Source organism: Ursus arctos, unplaced genomic scaffold (genome assembly GCF_023065955.2).
Source record: "Ursus arctos isolate Adak ecotype North America unplaced genomic scaffold, UrsArc2.0 scaffold_23, whole genome shotgun sequence".
In the NCBI taxonomy this organism is placed as follows: Eukaryota; Metazoa; Chordata; class Mammalia; order Carnivora; family Ursidae; genus Ursus; species Ursus arctos.
In genome coordinates, this window is record NW_026622908.1 from 37,675,643 (window position 1) to 37,698,536 (window position 22,894).

At 42.6% G+C, this 22,894-nt stretch overlaps 1 protein-coding gene across 6 annotated transcripts in view; it reads right to left on the bottom strand.

Annotated features, from left to right (window-relative positions):
• LOC125282033 (membrane-spanning 4-domains subfamily A member 6A-like) overlaps positions 1 to 22,894 on the bottom strand; it is a 45,500-nt gene that overhangs the window by 8,049 nt on the left and 14,557 nt on the right. Inside the window, exons 1-8 of one of the 6 annotated variants that reach the window (XM_048216045.2) lie at positions 11,530 to 11,737; positions 10,878 to 11,082; positions 9,737 to 9,896; positions 8,091 to 8,225; positions 6,870 to 6,926; positions 4,299 to 4,508; positions 2,328 to 2,429; positions 1,143 to 1,385 (exon numbers count right to left, since the gene is read on the bottom strand). In XM_048216045.2, coding sequence (XP_048072002.1) covers positions 1,290 to 1,385; positions 2,328 to 2,429; positions 4,299 to 4,508; positions 6,870 to 6,926; positions 8,091 to 8,225; positions 9,737 to 9,896; positions 10,878 to 10,888 — 771 coding nt within the window. In that variant the 5' untranslated portion in view covers positions 10,889 to 11,082; positions 11,530 to 11,737 and the 3' untranslated portion in view covers positions 1,143 to 1,289. Of the gene's footprint in view, positions 1 to 1,142; positions 1,386 to 2,327; positions 2,430 to 4,298; positions 4,509 to 6,869; positions 6,927 to 8,090; positions 8,226 to 9,736; positions 10,339 to 10,877; positions 11,083 to 11,529; positions 11,738 to 22,894 lie in introns of those variants that run through there. The other 5 variants (XM_048216046.2, XR_007189125.2, XM_048216048.2 and 2 more) reach the window with 5 other exon arrangements.

Genomic DNA, 22,894 nt, shown 5'->3' on the forward strand with positions numbered 1-22,894 from the left:
GACATCTGGAAAGGAGAGAGGGCTAAAAACTGAGTCTAATCACCAATGGCTGATGGTTTAATCAATCGTGGGTATGTAACAAAGCCTCCATAAACCGCCCAAAGGGTAGGATTGGGATAGCTTCTTGGTAAACCCAGGGAGATTCCGGGACAGTGGTGCTCCAAACTCCTTCCCAATCCTTGCCCTCTGTTTCTCTTCCTTATGGCTCTTCTACAGTTATATCCTTTTATAATAAACTGGTAATCCAGGAAATGAAATGTTTCTCTGAGTTCTGTGAGCCACTCTTAAGAAAGTAATTGAACCAAAGAGGAGGTCTTGAGAACTTCCATCTGTAACCACTGAGCCCTTCAGCTGTGTGGGTTGTGATGTTATTTATCTCCAGGTAGATAGATAGTGTCAGTACCGAGTTGATGGCTTGGTGGTGTGGAAAAAACACACATAATAGTAATGAAATACGGATTTATGTTGAAGCCAATTACTTACACAGCTGCTGACACTTAATCGTGGGGGGCATGTCTGCATGTTGTAATGAGAATAATCATGTGATGCAACACTAGCGTCTACGATGAAAGAGTCTGAACACCACCATTACTCGGTTGACTCCTGTTTGCAATGAAGGAGGACAAGAAAGAGTTGTCTCTCAGAGTCCATAGTCTCTCATGCTTCACTCCCCCCTATGATTATCCCCCTTTCTTTATCCCTTTCTTCTCCTACTGATCTTCCTAGTTCTTATGTTCCATAGATGAGAGAAACCATATGATAATTGTCTTTCTCTGCTTGACTTATCTGAGGACTTCAGAGGGGAGGGGGTAGGGGAATGGGATAGGCTTGTGATGGGTAGTAAGGAGGGCATGTATTGCATGGTGCACTGGGTGTTATATGCAACTAATGAGTCATTGAACTTTACATCAAAAACCAGGGATGTACTGTATGGTGACTAACATAATATAATAAAAAAAATATTAAAAAAAAAAAAGAAAGAAAGAGTTGTCTCCTTTACTTCACCATGACCTCTGAATCACACAATTCTGTCTAGTTTCTTGGGACATGTCTATCTGGCAGTCTAGGCAGTGGTAATGTACACATCTGCACCTTGCCTGATGGCAAATCAAGAGACCCCCCCCATTGAACACATATATTCCATAACAAGAAAACAAAGATATATTATTTTCAATGTTCATAATATAAAAGCCTACTTTTCAGAGAATTCAAACTTGCTTTCTTGAGTTGAATCTTTTTGGTTGGTTTTTATACAGCATCATAAAACCAAATTTCTGATGAATATTTCCCTAAGCAGGCAGTAGTTCTTCGTTTCCAGGGTCAGAAAATGCCTTTGCAGGTATGGTGGATTTATTCTTGTAACTCTGAGGCAAGAAAAGGACACTCTAAAAGAAACAAAATATGTTAGTTCTTCATATGCTTGTTCTTCATATGTTAGTTCTTCAGACATCACTCAGGTTCAGGTTCACACACACATACACACACACACACACATATGGCGTGGATATATATATATATATATATATATATATATATATTGATATCGTTTCCTCCATCTTTGTGTGTGTGTGTGTATATATACATACATATATATACACACACACACACACACATTGCTTACAAGATGAATAGTATGTCATTAAGTTCTTTATAGTATGAATGAATAGTATGTCATTAAGTTCTTTACATAAGTGTGGCTCCTTAGCTCAATATTCATTCTGCTTTCTTTAATACAGTTTTGGATAAATCAAGGTTTTGTAATCCAGTGAAATGAAGCCATAAATCCATGAGGGTGGTAGGGTGCTGTCCCGTGGACTTTGAAACAACTATTTTTTAAAACTATCTTTTAAGTGATAAAAGAATTTTGAGATCATAGGAAGGCAAAACCAGAGCATAGGACATTTATGAATCGAGTCATGTTTGCAAATGGCCTTGACCAAGTCAAGGTGGTTAGAGAGACTAGGGCTGTGGTAGAAAGTGTTCCTGTCTGGAAAGGACACAAACCAATTCTGGGCACCTGGGCGCAAACTCATACGCAATGCTGGGCAAGCCACCTAAGTTCCAGGTTTCTGCATTTACAAAATAGAAAGATTGAACCAGTCAATTTTTCAGGTTCAGCCATCCCATTTAGTCAATCCTCAGCCGGTCAGCTACTCAATTGCCATCTGCTTTCCTCATCTGTCTTCCACCCCCATCAAGCCGTCTCCCATGTGTATCCTGTGACCTACACCTGCCGACCCATAGGCGACTCTTGCTGACATCACTCAACACAGCCCAGACCCGGAGATATACCTGGCAGACTCAGGGAGGCCAGCCAGCACACTCACCCCAGCAAAGTTGGACTGAGCCTCTTTCCACCAAACTGCAGCAGCGAGCAAGGCCAGACAGAACTCCAGCACTGTGCAAATCAGCATCACAGACAGAGTTCCCTGAAATTCAGGAAAGACAAGGTTGGCGGTGCTTGAGTCAACTGACGCCCTCATGCCTGTTCAGTGTTGACCACCTCAACCATCGGAAGGACATCCGCAGCAGGAGAACAGTGCTCCCTGCTAGCCTGCAGCTGGCTTCATTTGCTTATTTACTGCCTTGAGAGGGGGGTGAGCAGAACCACATCAGCTACACATAACCCGCCTTGTGCATTGTTTCTTATCCCGATGAAACACAGCGACATCCGATTACACTGTTCACTCAGTGAGGGACACAATAATGTCCAGGACTGACACAGGACAACCTCCATTCTGGCCTCACCTCTACCACTTAGTAGCTGTGTGAGCCGGAAGTCTCCACACTTACCAAATATACACAGTGATATTTCCTTCTCAGACACACCTGAGAATCAGTGAGGTTTTGACCTCATTGGTGCAAGCCCTTTGTAAAATTCAACATGAACACCCCCTCTGGATGGGCTTTCTTAGCCTTTCTTGATGTCCATAAGAGTTAGAAAGAAAAATCAAGGCAATAAACGTAGCATAAACAGAGCTGCCTCCGTTGCTAACAACCCACACCAGCTCGAAAAAGATACGACGCCCAAAGACTAGGTTCTACCATTTCTGTCCTGAGGCATCCTTCATGCAGACCTGGCAACCTGATGGAACAGGAGAGAAAATGTGATTGCACAAACCTCTAGTCTCTTTACGTACAGTTCAAGAGGAAATACAATTTGTTTACATTAATTAGAAACTGTCCCAGCAAGCATGCGCAGTATAATCCCTTTGCGTATAAAGCAAAATTATCCCTCATGAATGCATATTTATTCCTTCCACAAATCCCTCCCAGCTTCTCTCCAGAATTTTTCCCAACATGGGGCTTCCTCCCCCATGTGTTGGTTTATGCCAATTACTATCAACCTCATTTGCATGTGCCTTTTCTCATTATAATATCATGAACCTGCAGAGAAGTGCAGGGCGCCAGGTCCACAAGGAGAGGGGTGCAAGCGCGTGCTTGACCAACTCCGTTAGCATCTGGCCATCCTCCAACTGCGGCCTTGATGTAACTCGCTTTTGTGACTGTGGGACACCAGACACTGCGCAGCCTCTTTATTCTTATGCTGCCTGTGTCTTTCCCGGGGCTTTCTAAACACACACATGCACTTTGATGCTCCAACTGAAGACATTATGTCTAGGAGCCAAACTTCGTTGCTTTCTTTCCCAATAATGGCAACCGTAATCAGTTCCCATTCTCCATCTTCCTACATCTCTTATTTCCCAATTTAAGAAATCCCACCCTGGCAAGTTACCACAAACAACAACGATGCTACCTTCTCCCCTGATAAATCCTGTTCATCACTGTGCTCCCTGCAAGGAGGAGAAGCCCTCACCTCTGAGGCCATGTTTCCTTCTCTCTGCTTCTCAGTGCTGGGCCCAGTGTCCACTCAGACTGAGTTAACACCCCAGCACACACACTTTCCAGGTTTCTTGACCACTTGGGTCTTCCTGCTGTCTTTCCCTTTCTTAATTTACCATTCCATGTGCCAAGATTTTTGGTTGAACAAACTCCTATTTCATACCTCTAACAACACAAATATTTTGATTATTAAGAAACTCTATCAACAGTAAGTTTTCATTTTTCATCATCAACTTGATTTGACATTTGCTCTTCCATTTCATCTCACTGGTATGTAACCCCAGAGCCTAGCCACTTTATCTCAGTCAAGCAGTCCCCTCCCATTCGCATGGCCCTGGCCTTCCCCGAGATACCCAAACTAGAAAGAATTAGACAGATCTTCAAAAGAAGGATTAACGAAAGTCAAGGATTTCAGAACCTTCCAGAGATTGGAAAACCTGTCTAAGAATACTTACAGCCAGAATGGTTTTGGCCATGGAACAGTTAACCTTAGCATATGGCCAGAGAAAACGGAAAAAATGATGTCCTTTGGGCACCTTGCCCTCTTTGTTCAAGGTACAATTCCAAAACGTAGGATCCAAAGCAGCCAGGTTGACAGAGAGGAGAATAAAACCCATGAGAGCACACAGAGAGCTCAGAATGTTAGCAGCCACGCCGCTCCGAGCCTAAAAGACAAAGGCTGAGTTAGAATCACTGTTGATGAGCAACACATGCCTCTTATCCCTCTTTGCCAAGGCAGTGCAAAAATTTATTTTCTTATCTGTGTCCGTCAGGGGACCTAGCATCGGTAGACTTCAACCAGGATGTCTCCCCAGTATTTAGCAACATCTCTGAACCTAGAAGGTAAATCTTGGCCAAGTGAATGAATATATGAAATATTTCTCCCTAGGCAGGAATTCAGTCGGTGGCAGAGACTATTGCTCTTCTACATTCTTGATTCAGGACTGAGAGTAGGGCTCCATGAGGCCGTGCCTGCAGAATGCCCATATGCAGCAGATATGATTTCTCTCTCCCTCGACTCATTCAGAAACCCCTTGAGGAAGCCATCGGCCACTCAGAGGAAGCAGATGAAGCAAGCTACTCTTCCTTACACATGACCCACTTAAATGCACACACACTCCCAAAGATGAGTGTGGGAACATAGTCCTCAGGCTTAGGTGAGCCCTGCAGTGGACAGGTTCTGATGGTCACGGGCAGAGCTCCATAGGAATGAGCATAGCCGGAGTTCTAGCCCCAGCCCCAAGGACGGTGTAACACGTTAGCAGCAGGGTGAGGAACAAGATCAGATTCAATGTCAGGACCTGAGGTCCCAGTGGTAGCTTTGCCTGAGACCCTCTCCATTTTCTGGAGTGCTCAGTTCCCTAATTTCACTTCCCTCTATGGGTTTCATTTCTACATTTATAAGGTGAGTAAGGGGAATCAACAAAAAGATCTCAGAAATCTGTTCCCTTCTTCCCCAATTCACGGAAGGGGGAATTGATCTAGGATTATCCTGAAAGCTCTATTTATGGGTAAGTGTAGTCCAGGGCAGACCAAATAGCCATAAATTAAAATATTATATAATCCCATCCAGGTTGCTCCTTCTTTAGGGGCTCAGCAGTAGGAGCTTCGGGGGCACGGTAGAGAATAGGCAGTGTATTTTTCTCCTCCTAACCACAGTTTCCCAAAACAATGACTATAAAGTGTATGATCCTGGGCCTTCTGATAGCCAGCAAGACTCATGATTTCCAGAAGATACATTTCTTAGAATGATTTGGGTTTGTTCTGGGACAGCTTTCTTCCCCAACCTCCAAAAGGGCAGGTAGAATGTGTGACCACAGTAGAATTCCCTACAGGATGGATGACTCTGGTGAGCCTGAGCTAAACCCTATATCCTTGAATTTACTGCCCTATTCACTCTGGTATTGTTCTTCTCTGGGGTAAGAGCCCCAAAAGCCTCCCCTCGAGAATCTAGATATATTGTTCTTGTATTGTGCTAGCCAATGTGGTTGTCACTAGTCCCATGGCCTACTTATATTTAAAGTAAACAAAAGTAAAATTTCAAATTCAGTTTCTCAATATCACTAGCCACATTTCAATCTATCAGTTGCAACCTGTGACCACCAGCCTGGGCAGCGTGACTAACTGCATCTCTATCGTCACAGGAAGTTTTACTGGACAGCACCGATCTAGCAGTTTAGAGATTAGGTGACGGTTCCAACTGATCGATCTCTAAATTCTGATGGAAAAAAAGAGATAGATTGACATTGTCCTTGAGCACTCTCTCTAATTTCCTGCTGTCTTCAGGAAATATTTGTAAGCGAGCTTCCAAATTACATTTTTGTGCTACTGTGATATATGGTATTCTCACCCATGACCCCCAACATCAAACTACTTGAGGGATCTAGGATTGAGTGAAGACTTAGTGAACATTCACAGATTAGAAATCTTCTCCTTATCACACAGGTTTCCTCTCCCTGCCACTCCCAAATCTGGTTTTCCTGGAAGAGTTAAATGCAGGCAAATTTGTTTTCTTAGCCAATACCAATGACAAATGACAACTTGTAGGACCTGAGAGTTCATACTCAAATCCAGAAAAGTATAAATTTTACATCACATAGATAAAAGAATGAGAGCTAGGTCACATTTTGACTGTGTTTCCTCAAGGGTTTGGACAGATGGGTTTACACAGTGAATCCACAACAAATAGACATCTTTATAATGCTGTCACCTTCTTTGTTGTTGAAGATCTAAATCTGAAGGCCAGTTACCATGTGAAGAGCATTATAAGGAGGCAGTCTTTTTCTAGAATAGATTCCTGGACACTGACCCAGGCATAATTTGACACACTGAATGAAGAGTGATTTAGGGTACAGTGGTTGGAGGAGTGTGCAGTGGACAGGAATACTGAAGAGCCAGGCTCAATTCCTGACTCTGCCAAATATCTGCTCTGGAACTTAGTTTCCAACTCTGCAAGGTAGAGAGATTGACCTTGAAGAGTTCTCCTTCAATTTCCATGCATTGTGGGTTTTGATTCTCATACTCACCAAAAGTTTAGTTGACTTTTTCTCCATGATGACAGATAGAATTCCAGAAATGACAAACTACTCAGAAAGGAGAGACAATGGTGAGGTCAGTTTCTATGTACAGGTGAAGCTACAATGTCATGATCATGGTGTTTATGGAAAACTCCTATGAAAACAGTCCTGGAAAACCATTGACCAACAACGTTAAGACCCAATAATTACACAGATATGACTTTTGTTCCCCAGAGTATTCAGAAAAGCATGAACATAGGCAGCTATAAGTAGGAATCTATCCTAGGAAACAAAATGAGGGCCTTAAGGGCAGGGAAATAATGTGTACAGAAGAAAATGTTGGAGTTAGACATTACGTAGAGGAAAACATGAAAGCAATGGTATGGAAAAAGAAAAGAGTGGGGGCAGTTAACATATATGGGAGGACGGAGACACACATTTTAAGTTGGTGGCGTCCCCGGCTAGGGTGGAGTGGCGGCTGCGATCAGAGAGAAGACAAGGCTGGACACAACGAATCATTAAGGCTGTGTTCCTGAAGTCAAAGCTACTATTTTACAATATTCATAACCTAATAGATTTGGGACAATGAAGTAATAGGAAATCCTTTCACAATGGGAAAAAAGGGGGACAAAACAGGGAGAAGAGAAGAGTTGTAGATCCCACAGCCCCAGCATTAAGTACTTCAGGTCTACCTAAATAAATCCTGGGTCTTCAAAACTGGACAAGGTGCCTCTACCAATGTGAGCTGTGCTTCTTGACTGGCTCTCAAAGAGTAGAGTATGGAAAGATGAAGGAAGAAGTGACTTTGCAGCAGAGGAACCTGACCACTCCACCTCAGCCTCAGCCTCAGGGTCAAGGTTAACGTCATCAGAGACAAATCGTGTTGATAGCATATGCCCTTGATAGGATATCTCACCTCTGTCCCTTCCACCAGAATATCCATCACAATTAGTCTGAACATGAGAAACAAATATAACCCAAATTTAAGAACATGCTAAAATTCAAAAAATCCTGGCCAGTGCTACTCCGGATACCAACATCCTCAAGGACAAGTCTGAGAAAGTGTAGAGAAGCCGAGGAGATACAAGTTTAAATGTAATGTAGTCTCTTTGATGGGCTCTTGGAACAGATAACAGGACAAACTTGTGGCATCCTCAGAGATTACTTCCCACCTTTACCCGCCAGCCCCCCCTTCCCTGCCCCACCATCCTCCTAAGGATCTCTACTCACACTCAAGGCTCCTACGAATGGGTAAGCAGCCTTCAACAGGATGGAAAGCATCGGGGTATATTGTGGAGAGGAGGGAACAGATACCAAAATAATCCCCCAACTCAACACCATTGCCCCACACAGGATCTGGATGGTCTGTTGGAAGAAGAAAGGAGATGGAGGACCTGGGTGGTTCAGTCATGAAGTGTCTGCCTTCAGCTCAGGTCATGATCCCGGAGTCCTAGGATTGAGCGTCATATCAGGATCCCTGCTCAGCGGGGGGTCTGCTTTCTCCCTCTGCTCCTCACCCTGCTTGTGTGCTTTCTCTCTCACAAATAAATACATAAAACCTTTAAAAAATATATCAGCATTTGGAAAGGCAAGACATCTGAATCTTTCCCAGGGTGCTCGCACATGATCACTCTCTGAAGGACCCCAGCAAGGACACAGACATTGAAAAGCTCTGCAGTGAGAACTCTGCAAAGATGTTTTGGAGGAGGTGCTGCTGTGCCGCGGACAACTACTGTCTCGGGACACCGGGCAAGTGCTCAGCAAGTCTTCAGGCATCTCTGCCTCTCCCCCCTTGCTTGCTCACATGGTGCTGGGTCCCAGCTCCGTGCAAGACTGTTTCCCCCTGGCTCTCTGATTCTGTTGCTACTCACTCTCCTACTACTTCTTATGGGAACAGGGGGCATCTGAAAGCCCTCACACTGTCTTTGCCCTGGTGGTGTGGACATGCCTCCTTATACCCCCCAGACCCTGCTGAACACAACAGAGAGTCTGGCCCTCTGGCCAGCTCCTTGCCCCCTCCAGTCCATGTTCCTATAGTGGAGGATCTTGGCTTCCAAGTGGCCAGTTTTCCTCCTTCACATCTACCTCAGACAGTTATGGCTCTGTTAACATTTACCAAGCCAACGTTTTCCAAGCATTATGTCCCATGAGCCTCATAGTAATCCACAGGATTGGATATTTGAGGCAAGACAATCGTTCCCAGCAGGTTCTGCAAACTTAGATCATATCGTGTAGAGACAATTCCAGGAGACAGAGCTCTATAGTGCCCTCCCTGTTCTAGATATATCCTCCCCTCCTCCCTCCATTCCGTAGAGCTTCGTTAATAAATCTTGCATGAGAGGAGAAAAACCACCAAAAGGCAAATATCTCTGTTCTCAAAAGGGAAGGAGAAAAGGGGGAAGGAGGTTAATTCTTCCTACAATTTGTGGTGACGGAAAAATTCCTTTCAAAAACATCAGTCAGATTATTAAACACGCAGTTGGTGAACACAGGGAAAAAATGTACCTAAGATGGAATTATTTACCATTACTTTTGTAGAAAATATACAGATGTACAGCTTTTTGTATGCCAATTATTCCTCAATAAAGTGTTTTATTAAAAAATAAAATGTTGAGAAGTGTGCTATTGCAAAATACAGAAACATCAGCAAAGTCACTTGCTCAGATTCAGAATAGGAGAAATACAGTTTTCATATCATCTTACGTTTGTGGAAGGTTCAGATGGCCCTCCAGGGGGCTCCCTTTGGTCTTCCCATCAACCTGAATTTCCTCTGGCAAAACTTAAGAGCCTCCATAGTCACGATGTGGTCTCAAGACTTCAGTTCTTTCCTGCGCCCCCTCGTCATCCCAGTCCAGCAAGGTCTGAATCGGACTTACCCCAAGAACTTTGATCTCTGCCTTTAGACGTTTCTCTAGGCTGTCTTGCGTCTGGTTGGTGGGTTTGGGTGTCTCTGTTTGGGGGAAGTTGATGCCATTTGGTGTCAGAACTACGATGGTCTGATTGGCCATGGGTTGTGATATGATGGTGCCACCAACACTGGAAGAGAAAATAAATTCAGCTCTTAAAAAGTGTAGAGCTCTCAAGGCTCCCCACACTGGGAGCCAGTATTTTCCCATTAGTCCTGACTTGACCTATCCTTTCAGGAAGGAAACCGATCACGTGGAGCTGTGAAAACCACAAAAATTTGGTATCATGAATTTTTTTTGCATAGCGTTTGACACAGTCCATTCATTATAGATAAGAGACGCTTCACAGGGAAGCAGCAGCACCAATCGTGAGAGGTCTCAACGTCCAGAGGCAAAGGGTCACAAAAAACTTGCAATATGTAGGAATCTCTCTTTCCTCTACTTCTACCCACAACAACTCAATTGCCAAATATTCAGTGAACTTCACCCTCAAACTTCCCTACCAGTCGTGAGATGCAGGAAGGGTTCTCTTTGTCAACGTTTTCCTACTCAGGTTCTGCACATCTCAACTAACTGCTCATTTTTTTAGTCCAATAATAATACTTATTAGGGTTAATCCTACGTGTTCTTTTTTTTTTTTTTAAAGATTTTATGTATTTATTTGACAGAAAGAGACAGTGAGAGAGGGAACACAAGCAAGGGGAGTGTGAGAGGGAGAAGCACCTTTCCCGCGGAGCAGGGAGCCTGATGTGGGGCTCAATCCCAGGACCCTGGGATCATGACCTGAGCCGAAGGCAGATGCTTAATGGCTGAGCCACCCAGGCGCCCCTAATCCAAGTTTTTTTTTTCATATTTTACTGGACATTATACTGTAGTGCCTTTTTTTTTATTTTTTAAACTAAGCCCTACACCCAATATTGGACTTGAACTCATGACCCTGAGATCAAGAGTCACATGTTCTACTGACTGAGCCAGCCAGCCACCCCACCCTATAGCACCTTTAATCTTACAACATCCCTGTATGTTACTTAGTTCTTTAGTTAGCAAAACCATGTCGTAGTTAGGGAAACTCAGAAAGAAAAAGTTTATTACGAATGGAAATAATACCCACTTTGCATACATGCATGGCAAAGAGATAATGCTGAAGAAATATTTGCAGTTATGATGATTACTCAGGCACCTTCACACAACTGGGCAGCTGTAGAACCAGGGCTGGACCCCACTCTCTCTGGGTCTGGAGCCTTTGCACAATGCATTAGAGCATGCGACCTCTTCGACCATCCCACCTAGCCTCAGCTCCTGTGCCTGCGTTGATTCTGTGTGGAGAAGCAGCAGCGCGCAGAAGCATGAGAATGGGACCTGGAGTCATGAAACCCAGGTTCAAGCCCGGGACCTCCACTTGCCTGCCTCAAGGACCTGTGATGTTAGCGGTATTGGAGGTATTAGTGGCCAGCTGAGCTTGGATCTCTTGGGGGCACCATTCTCAGCCCAGGGACTGTCCGGTGTGCACAGGGCCCAAGAACATCCGAAGAGGTACGACTGTGCTCCCATTAAACACATGACCTCAGGTAAGGGACTCATCAAGATCACACAGCAAACAGCAGAAAGAGTTCAACCAGATACTCCTTCCCTTTGCTCCCTCCATTTCCAAAATACTCTGGTGCCCCTCACGTTATTTCCAGGAGCCACCAATCAAATGTCCTCTCTCAGGGAGGCACAGCAGGAGAGTGAGACGTTGAAAACAATCTCTCAGCACTGCCTACCTGTCTCGTGGATCAGCCCCGTGGTTCCAGCTGAGCGCTCACACACTCCCAGGAGACTGTAACTCTGGGTTCTCACACCGTCCTGTAGAATTTTCTACTTGTCTTTATCTTTTGAAAGCCACCAGCCCTTCCTTAGGCCAGAGTTTACAGCCACACGGGACGTGACCCTTACAGACTGGAGATTTGTGAAATGTGCCTGCACTTCCTTTTCCCCAAACTCCTAGCAGTTTGATTCAGAAAAGTCACAAGGAGAACCACCTACTGGCTGGGAGAACGTGGGATTCCTGGAGCTCTATGTGTGCACTGCCACCCCAATATTCACTAGCTCTGTTATTGGACAAGCCTGTGTTCTTCTCTGTGACTCAGTTTCCAAATCTCTTCAATATGGAAATAATATCAACGCTGCTGATTTATTATAAAGTTTAGAGAAAATGTTTCTAGAAGGCCTTTACTGCTTCCAAGGACCATTCCATAATATGCGACTAATCATAGTAGTATTGACTGTAATAGAGAAATTGATAAATAATAGTACTCAATAATATATATCTAACCATGGTCTGACTATACTGCTTTCAAGGAGCAATATTTCAATAATAGGTAGCTAATAATAGTAATAATATAGAAATAAATTTTTTTGTTACTCATGTATATTTTTCTTTTTTCCAGTTCCCTGGGCCCCGGACAGGCTGAACCAACCCCTTAGCACCACTGCCTAGGAGCTGGCTGCTGCACAATTGCCTTTCTTCTCTGGCCTCTCTCTCTAGCAATAGATCGCTGTCCCCGGACAGGTTGGACACCTCTAGGAAGTGGTGAAACCAGCTGGTGGTGTAGTTGGGTAAGGACGTGCACGAATATCGCGGACTCACATCTGGGACAGTTTTGTGAAACAGAGGGGCCCTGTGCCTCCTCAAGCCCTCAGGTGGGTGTTCTTTGGAAGCCGACTTGCATACACCAGATGAAGTAGCAGCACCAGAGCCAGTCACATAAGCTGAACACCCCCATCCCACAAGCTTCCTCCTGCTCTTGGGGGAGTGCCAGAAGGAACCTGGGAACACAGCTGGACCATCATCGTCACCTCAGGGTTCCGTGGGTTCTGCACTTAACTCCATACTTCAAAGAAAATAATTAAGAAACACCATTAAGGTTGGCTTAGTTCCCAGGACCAGTTGGCACAGATTACTAAATGCAATTCTCTTTTCTTAAATTCTAGAGATGAGTCTGAGGGGGAACGGACTCGCCCAGAAGCTGTGGAAGAGCTCAGAAGAACCTCTACCGTCTTGTTCCTGGGCTTCTGTGCCTCTTCTTCTTTCCCAAGGTGCATACTGGCATTTTCCCATCATGCCCTGTGCCCTTATCACCATCCCAGCAGCCAGTAAAATAGTGGGGTACAGCTCTCTCCTGGGCTTTGACAAAGAAGGAGCCCAGCCCCATAAGGGACAACCACAAACTCTTTCCCTTGAGTGGAATGTGCTAAAAACCAATTTTTTAAATAATATTTTTAATTATATTATGTTAGTCACCATACAGTACAATTAAATCTATCGGCCAAGCAAAGATTCCCTCTACACTCTGTCTTCCTCTCTATAGTATTACAGCTTTAAATGATCTCAGAGGAATTATAAGGATCGCAAGAGACGACACTAGTAAGGTGCTTGGTACAGAACTGTACAGACTAGTAGCCCAAAAAGGACCTATCAGCGGTCTTCCCTCAACACCCACCCCACCCAAACTCCCAATTCCAATCTCCCTCCCTGCTTCTCACCCACTCTGCATCCTCCTCCTTCTTTTCCTTTTCTTTTGGGCTTCAGTAATATCTGAACAAGAGGCTCCACTCTCTGTGCTCTCACCCTAGGTCCACCCCAGCTTGACCATCTCTTGTTTCCAGAGTCTGAACTCTGCCAGCCCAACCTGGAGGGAAAGGGAAAGGAATGAAAGAGCAGTAACACTGAGGTTAATAATTTGGGACAGTGCTTCTCTGAAGAAGCACTAATGACATTCTGATTTGCATAATTGTTTTTATTGCAGGGCAGGGGTCCTGTCCTGTGCCCTGCAGGACGTTTAACAGGATCTCTGGCCCCTACTCACTACTCACTAGATGCCAGAAACACTGCCCACCCCAGATGTGATGTCACCAGATATTGCCAAATGTCCCCTGATGGAGAGGGGACAAAATCTCCTCATTGAGAACTATTGAGCTAGAAGCAAAATGTTTTTCTGTGACTTCTGTGTAAAGGCAAGCATGCAAGAAATAAATGATTATTGTTTTTTAACTCATTAATTTCTTTAGTTTTTTTTAATTGTGGTAAAAAAACACATAAAATTTATCACGTTAGCCATCTTAAAGTACACAGTTCAGTAGTGTTACATATGTTCACATTATTGTGCCACAGTTCTCTAGAACGTTTTCGGTTTTTTGTGAAACTGCAGCCCTACACCAATTGAGTGACAATTCCCCATTTCCTCCACCCTTAGCCCCTGGCAACCATCGATCTGGCTCTGCTTCTATGACTGTGACTACTTTAGATACCTCACAACCATAGAATCATACCTCGTTTGTCCTTTTCTGACTGGCGTATTTCACATAGCATAATGTTCTCCAGTTTCATCCACATTGTAGCAAGTGATAGGATCCCCTTCTTGTGGAAGGCTGAATAGTATTCCATTGTCTGCATATGCCACTTTTGGTTTATTCATTCATCTGCTGATGGGTATTTGGGCTGTGTCCCTGGCTGTTGTGAATAATGCAGTCATAAACGTGAGTGTGGAATCTTTTTGAGATAAGCTAATTCATAGCTCTCCTTTTCCTTAGGGTCAGTTTCTAAAGATTTATTTTGGTTTGGTTGGGCCATGCTTTCCTGTTTCTCTCTCTGTCTTGGGATCTTTTGTTGAGATTTGGGCATTTGGGGAAAAATAGCCACCTCCTCCAGTCTTTCACACTGGCTTCATAACGAGGAAAGCCTTTGCCATCAGCATGGCTAGAGATTCTGGGGACCCTTCCAACCTTTTCTGGGGATGTGTCTGCTCTGGGCATGTGTCTGTAAACCTCCCAGTTAAAGAGGTCTGCCTGCTTCTTTTCTGAAGCCCATGCTCTTTCTTCCCCTGCATCCATGTGAGGTACCATGGTCACACTGGAGCTGTGACAAGCCACAGTGCTTGCTTTGTTCTGAGCAACCCCCAGTCTCACATCCAAACTGTGCCAGTTTCCCTCAGCACTCCAAATCCGTGAGACAGATACCGATCCCTCTGGTGCCCCCTCAAGAATCCAGAAGGCTGGACACATGCTCTGTGCCTCCACTCCTCTTTCCCTCCTGAGGAAAAAGCTGGAGTTGGGAGTTTTCTCCCAATCATATCACACTCTGCCAGAGCGGATAAAGTATCAAACGTTTTTCCCATCCACTTAGATGCATCTCTTCTTGCCTTTGTGCTTGCCTAGGGTGCTGTGACTTCTTAACTGGTTTCCAGAGGGCTCACAAGGCAATTTTGTCCATATATTGTTAATTGGTGTCTCCATGTGAGAATGGGAGCTTGGGGCTTCCTATTTCACCATCTTGCTGGTGTCGCTCAAGTTAATTTCTTGTGATAAGATCTTATTCTGTCTGCTGAGAGGTGGAAAGTCTCCCTTCTACCTGTGGCAGAACCTGCAAAGCAGGTGTTTATAGAGTGATAGAGAGTTAGATTGGGGAGTAATTTTGGTGTTCATTTCTCAAAGCAGGTCATTGTTCCAAGGATCCACTTGAAAAGTAGAAAGCCCAAACTCTTTGGACCCAAAACAATCACCTGGGTCTTCATTGTTTTAGCCAGGTTCCATCTGCTTCTTAGCTTTTGTCACTGATCCCCTGCCCCCTCTCTTCTCAGAACCACAGGAATCTTCTTCAAGTCACCAGAGACATCTGTTATTCTCTTAATTGTCATGATTACTCCTTCCATTCCATATCCCCTCTTGTTCCTAAACAGAAGGAACTCTTCTCTTTCTGACGCACTTATCATAACTTCTTTAGTGGTATCTGATTCTTTGGACTTCTGGAAAACAAAAGCTATAAACTAGTAGGCAAAATCTCCTTTTCCTTCCTCCATTTATATATTCCTGTACTTCCCCCACCATTTCCTCACTCCCCAGTTAATAGTTTATCTTAAGGAAAAAGCTAAGAAAGTCCTAAAATGCTTGGACTGAGAAAGAAAAAGACAAATAGTGTCTTGCAAGAATTTTAGTCTTGCTCACAGTCTGTGGATAAATTGCTGTTGGGCAATAGGAAGTCTGAAAACACAACCGGACCCTTTAAGAGCTTTGGAGAAGGAAGGGCCAGAGCCCAGCACAAGCTAATTCATGGCAGAGACCAAGATGCTCCTACATAAGTGAGAAGTTTCTTCCCAAAATGGAGAAGAAGCCTGCAGTGGGCAGCGAAAAGCGGAAAACCGTCTTCCAACTGAGAATTACGTGGACTGAAGTGTGTAGGATCTTTCTGATTTGAAGAAACAGACCCCTGACTCTGATCTCTGTGGGCATCAGGGTATTTCCAAAGGGATAAAACCTTGTACGTTTTATAGTTAAGGAACAGCCTCAGGTCAATGGCTTTCTATTTGTGTCCCATATACACAGAAATCTATTGCATTTCTGTATACTAATAATGAAGTAGCAGAAAGAGAAATTAAGAAAACAGTCTCATTGTTTACAATTGGACCAAAAAATAATAGCATACCTAGGAACAAACTTAAGCAGGGAGGTGAAAAACCTGTATTCTGAAAACTATAAAACACTAGTGAAAGAACTGAAGATGACACAAACTAATGGAAAGATATTCCATGCTCCTGGGTTGAGAGAACAATTATTGTGAAAATGTCCATACTACTCAAAGCAATCTACAGATTTAATGCAATCCCTATGAAAATACCAACAACATGTTTCACAAAACTAGAACAAATAATTCTAAAATGCGTATGGAACCACAAAAGACCCTGAATAGCCAAAGCAATCTTGAAGAAGAACAAAGGTGGAAGTGTCAGAATTCCAGCTTTCAGGATAAATTATAAAGTATTAGTCAAAACAGTACGGTACGGGCACAAAAGCAGCCACATACATCAACAGAACAGAATCCATAGCCCAGAAATAAACCCGTGCTTATATGGTCAATTAATCTTCAACAAAGGAGGTAAGAATATGTAATGGGAAAAAGCTTCTTCAACAAATGGTGTTGGGAAAACTGGACAGCAACATGCAGAAGAATGAAACTGGACCACTTTCTTACACTATACACAAAACCAAACTCAGAATGGATTAAAGGCCTAAGCGTGAGAACTGAAGTCATAAAAATCCTAGAAGAGAGCATAGGTAGTAATTTCTCTGACATCAACTATGATGATATTTTTCTCAATAGGTCCTCAGACGTAAAGGAAACAAAAGCAAAAATAAACTATTGGAACTACATCAAAATAAAAAGCTTCTGCACAGGAAAAGAAATTGTCAACATACAAAAAGACAATCTACTGAATGGGAGAAGGTATTTGCAATTGATATATCCAATAAAGGGTTAGTATCTAACACATATAAAGAACTTCTACAACTCAACACCAAAAATCAATCAATAAATAATCTAATTAACAACTGGTCTGAACACACGAATGTACATTTCGCTAAAGAAGATATACAGAGGCTCAACAGATGCATGAAAAAATGCTCAATATCAGTAATCATCAGGGAAATGTAAGTCAGAACCCCAATGAGCTATCACCTCACACCTGTCAGAATGGCTAATGTAAAAAACACAAGAAACAAATGTTGGTGAGAACGTGGAGAAAAGGGAACCCTCACGTATAGTTGGTGGGAATGCAAACTGTGCAAAACAAGATAGAGGTTCCTAAAAATATTAAAATATGATCCAGGAATTCCACCACTGCATATTCACCAAAGAAACCAAAACACTAATTTGAAAAGATATATGCACCTGAATGGGTTTTTTAGCAGCATTATTCACAACAGCCATAATATGGAAGCAGCCAAGTGTCCATTGACAGATGAATGGATAAAGATGGAAAAGAAGGAATGGTGTATATATATATATATATATATATATATATATATATATATATATATATATAATGGAATATTACTCAGCCATAAAAGAAGGAAATGGTATATATATATATATATATATATATATATATATATATATGGAAAAGAAGGAATGGTATATATATATATATATATATATATACAGTATATATATATATATATATATATATATATACAGATGAATGGATAAAGATGGAAAAGAAGGAATTGTATATATATATATATATATATATATATATATAATGGAATATTACTCAGCCATAAAAAAGAATGAGGTATTTGTGTCCCACATTTATTATTGGTATTTTGTTTTATGGTATATCTGAAAGTGTTTTGAAATATCTCTCTTCAAATTGTTAATGTGGACCAACTGATAAAGAGATTGTAGTTTTACGGTCATGCCAAGGTTTATGGCTCTCTGAATAAGTCAATATCTGCATTTAACTTCCCAGTTGGGGCAAACATTGTTTTACCTGAAATATACAGATTGTTTAAACTGTGCTATGTCAAATGAACACAAGATCTAGGCTAATTTTCTCATGAAATAATAAACATTGAAACATAATTAGGATTAATTTATTTAAGAGAGCTTGCTACAGTTATGTCTTCCCAAGAAAGATACAGCATTTAGAGCTTGATCTCAGATTTTCTGTGGAACTACATGCTGGATTATTATATTAATAAATTTGGGGATATAATTATGCTAGTAAGTTATATAGGAGAATGTTATTCTTAGGAGATAGGTTCTGGGTACTTAGGTACATCTGGGTACATCATGACCAAGTATCGTGTTGTCAAGCACTTGCTTTCAAATGATTCAGCACTCGATGTATGTATGTGTGTATCTGTAAAGTGGTTCTGACCCCATTCCAACATGTGTGTGTGTTGGGGGGGTTTCCCACACCACCAAGCAATTCTTGCACACCAGGAGGTATCCTTCAATTCAACTCAATTCTGACACTATCTACTTGGATACAGCATTAGATTTCACAGATTAAGGGCTCAGTCCCACAAAACCAATCCCTTCCACAACATGCAACTTCAGATGCAGTCGCAATTCCAGGTTGTTACTTGTGCTTCTGGCCCACTCCCTATAGATTTGGGGATTCGATCAACCCCTTGGGTTTGATTCAGTAAACTCAGAAGCATTTTAGAAGGTGACTCTTCATAATGTGGGGGTTGGGGCACTGACTCCTAAACAGTTGAAAATTGATGTATAACTTTTGCTTCTGCAAGAACTTAACAATAATGGCTTACTGTTAACCAGAAGCCTTATCAATAATGAAAACGGTGGATTAACATATATTTTGTATGAGTATTACATACTGTATTCTTACAATAAATAAGTAGAGAAAAGAAAATGTTATTAAGAAAATCATAAGGAAGAGAAAATACATTTACAGTATGTATTGTTAAAAAATCCATATATGGGGCACCCGGGGGGCTCAGTTGGTTGAGCATCCAACTCTTGGTTTCGGCTCAGGTCATGATCTCAGGATCGTGGGATTGACCCCCCACATCAGGCTCCATGCTCAGCATGGAGTCTGCTTGTCCCTCTCTCTCTGCCCCCGACCCCTGCTTGCATTCTCTCTTTCTCAAATAAATAAAAAATAAAAATTAAAAAAAAGTGGACCACACCGTTCAAGCCTGCATTGCTCAAGGGACAACTGTTCTTACTAGATGACTGGTTTATCACTATAGGACATGACTCAGGAGCAGGGAGTTGGAAAAAATGCATAGGGCAAGGTGAGGGGAAAGGGCACGGGGCTTTAATGTCCTCTCTGAGCATGCCACTTTCCCCAAACATCCACGTGTTCACCAACCAGGAAGCTATCCTAACCCTTTCGGTTTTTTTATTTTTATGGAGTCCTTATTACTCAGACGTGATTGATTGGCCATTAGTGATTGATTCAACCTCCAGCTCCTCTTCTCTTCCTGGAGCTCAGGGGGGCAGACGAAAAGTTCCAACCTTCTAATCCTGTGGTTGTGTCACCTCATTAATATAAACCCAGTCAGTGGAAAGTGGCTTGTTATAAATCACAAGACCCCCATTCCACCTTTATGTCTCTGAAGGGATTTTAGGAACTGAGGACAAGACACCAAACATTATAACAAAAGATGCTCCCATTGATCTTATCACTCAGGAAGTTCCAAGGGTTTTGGGAAAAGTGAATCAGGAACTGTGAATGAAGACTGAATATATATGAGAAATATGTTTGGTTATCTGAGTGACCAAATACATATTTCTCTAAATTACAGTCTGTGTGTTCCTGCACAGTCAGTATTATAAAATAGTATCTATAGATGTAGACAGATAATGCCCATCTAATGAACAGTGCCAGGGACAAGTATGTTGTCCAACAGAGTGGGTTTATTGACTCGTTGCCACAAGTGATGGCGCGCACCATAAGAACTAGGAGACACCTAACCAGAGGAAGAAATGGGATTATTTTAGCATCTGGGGAAAGGTGGAATTTAGGTAAACTTTAGATGTGGTGTTTTGATTGGCTTAAAGCCAAGCAGAGCTGTGTATAAAGCGGTTACCAGCAAGCCTGGGCTAGAAGTAGATTCAGAGTGCCATTTCCTTGGAAACCAGAAACTTAAGAAAAAATGTGTAATGTGGAATCCCCAAAGCCCTTATGTAAAGATCTGCACTGGGGGGTGCCTGGGTAGCGCAGTCATTAAGCGTCTGGGGCGTGATCCCGGTGTTCTGGGATCGAGTCCCACATTGGGCTCCTCCCTGGGAGCCTGCTCTTCCTTTCCCACTCCCCCTGCTGTGTTCCCTCTCTCACTGGCTGTCTCTCTGTCACATAAATAAATAAAATCTTAAAAAAAAAAAAAAATCTGCACTGATGATTTTTGGATTTGTTTGACTTTTTCCTTTGCTTTTAAACTAGGAATGAAAATTTAAATGCTGGTGTAATTCTTTGTTCCTGCACAGACAGCCTGGAGAAAATGATTAATGCATAGACCAATTTATGTGTATGTTACATACAGGTAAACCACTTCATATGTAATCTACCTGCATGAGGATGAGGAACACCTATTTTGAAAATTAACTTTCAATGGTCTTAGCCCAAGTTTCCAAGAGCTGGAGACAGGGATTTAATGTTGATGTTTTAGTTGGAGGAACATCAAAAGTGCTTAAGTCTTGATAAAAAGCGTAAAGGGAAACACAAAGGGAACACAAATGTTACCCTCTCCTAGATCAAAAGTTAGAAAAGTGCCAGTACCCAGAGGCACGCAGCCCTTGAGCTCCCTTCCAGCCATTACACCCCCATGGGTAACCGCCCTATTGACATCTAATACCCGTGATTCGTTTGTCCTGGTTTTGGTATCTCAATAAATAGAATCATACAGCATGTACTCTTTTGCGTTTGCCTGTTAAAGCAGAAAACCACAGGGGCACCTGGGTGGCTCAGTCAGTTAAGCATCTACCTTGGGCACAGGTCATTATCTGAGGGTCCTGAGATCCAGCTCTACTTTGAGCCCCATGTCAGGCTCCCCTGTGCTTGGCAGGGAGTTTGCTTGTTCATCTTCCCCTCCCCTGGCTCGTATTCTCTCTCTCTCAAATAAATAAATAAAACTTAAAAAAAAAAAAAAAAGGAAACCACAGGCCCCTAATGGAGTCATTATGTTAAAGCTCCATGTCAGCAAACCAAGACTTAACACTTAATGCAGTTTCAACCCCCCCAGAATGGAATCTCTAACCAATCAACATGGAATTTCCTGGTCAGCACTAGGAAATTTACTGATAGACCCCTTCCATCCCCCTTAGGAGGATGGCCTTGACCAAAACAATGCATTGTTTGCTACTGATTTCCTTTTTCTGCCCCCTCTTTGTCTTCAGAAGCCTTTCCTTTCCTGCAGCACAACATAGCTCCTTTCTATTTGCTAGAATGTGTGCTGTCCAACTCATGACTTGTTCAATAAAGCCAATTTGATCTTTCAGATTACTCAGTTGAGCTTTGCTGTTTAATAGCCTTCTCTTCACTATTTTTGTGTCATATTGCTGGGTAACGCATAACCCTAAAACAGGAATTAAATTAAGTGTGTATTATCTCTCTTGAGTTTGTGGGTCGGAGGAGTTTTAGTATGGTAAAGGGAAGCTAGTTATAAGGTGAACATGAAGTTTAGAGACGATGCCAGATTTTTATTGTCACTTTTAACTGAGAATTCTGCATTGACTATGTTAGAACTGCCTTTCGAAGAGTAACTCTGGAAATAGCTAGAACGTCAGCTCTGTGAAGTCACAGACAGCCTGGTTAGTTCATTGCTACATGCTTGGCAGATAGTAGATGCTCAATAAATATTTGTTGAATAAAGACATTGTAGAGATGGAGTTAATTTGCAGGTGTATCTCTATCCCTGGGGATGTCTGAATGTCTGGATTTTGACTCCTGGTTGAGACAAGAACTTTGGAATTTATGATCTGCTGTTTAGAATCCCAAATGGCCTTCGTGACCCCCTCTATCAGCTTCTTTACTCATGGTTTGCAATTAACCTAACCGGTTTCATGAGGCTGGCTTGATAACTTAATGAGACATTGAGAGATTCTTGCACAAATCTGGGCAGTTAAAGCCAGAGTAGCATGGTTCATGCATCTGGCTGGGTCAATGAGGAGCATGTACTGTGGAATGTCTCCAACGCTTGCCTGTACTTTCTCTTGCTGCAGCGTACCTTTTGTCTTTAGGTAAAAGCCTTATGTGAGAATACTCTGTGGAGTCCGGTGAGTCCTTTTTTTTTTTTTTTTTTAAAGATTTTATTTATTTATTCGACAGAGATAGAGACAGCCAGCGAGAGAGGGAACACAAGCAGGGGGAATGGGAGAGGAAGAAGCGGGCTCATAGCAGAAGAGCCTGATGTGAGGCTCGATCCCAGATCACCGGGATCACGCCCTGAGCCGAAGGCAGACGCTTAACCGCTGTGCCACCCAGGTGCCCCCAGTGAGTCCTTTCAAATAGCTGAACTGGTGAAACAAGACTGATTTAGGCAATCTAACTAAGAACAAAGAAGAAATAATATTTGCAGGCAAGAAATAATATTTGCAGACAATATTTGTATGAATTTTCTTTTTGGACCAGATGTCTTCCAGATAGAGAAATAAAAAAAACACTTGAAATATGAAACCTGTGTTCACTAGGCCAACTAACACAATTTTTTTCAGTTTTTTTAACTTATTGAAGTGATCTCTACACTCCACCGGGGCTCGAACTTGCAACTCCGAGATCAAGAGTGGCATGCTCTTCCAGCTCAGGCAGCCAGGTGCCCCTAAAACAAGTTTCGTATAAAACTTCT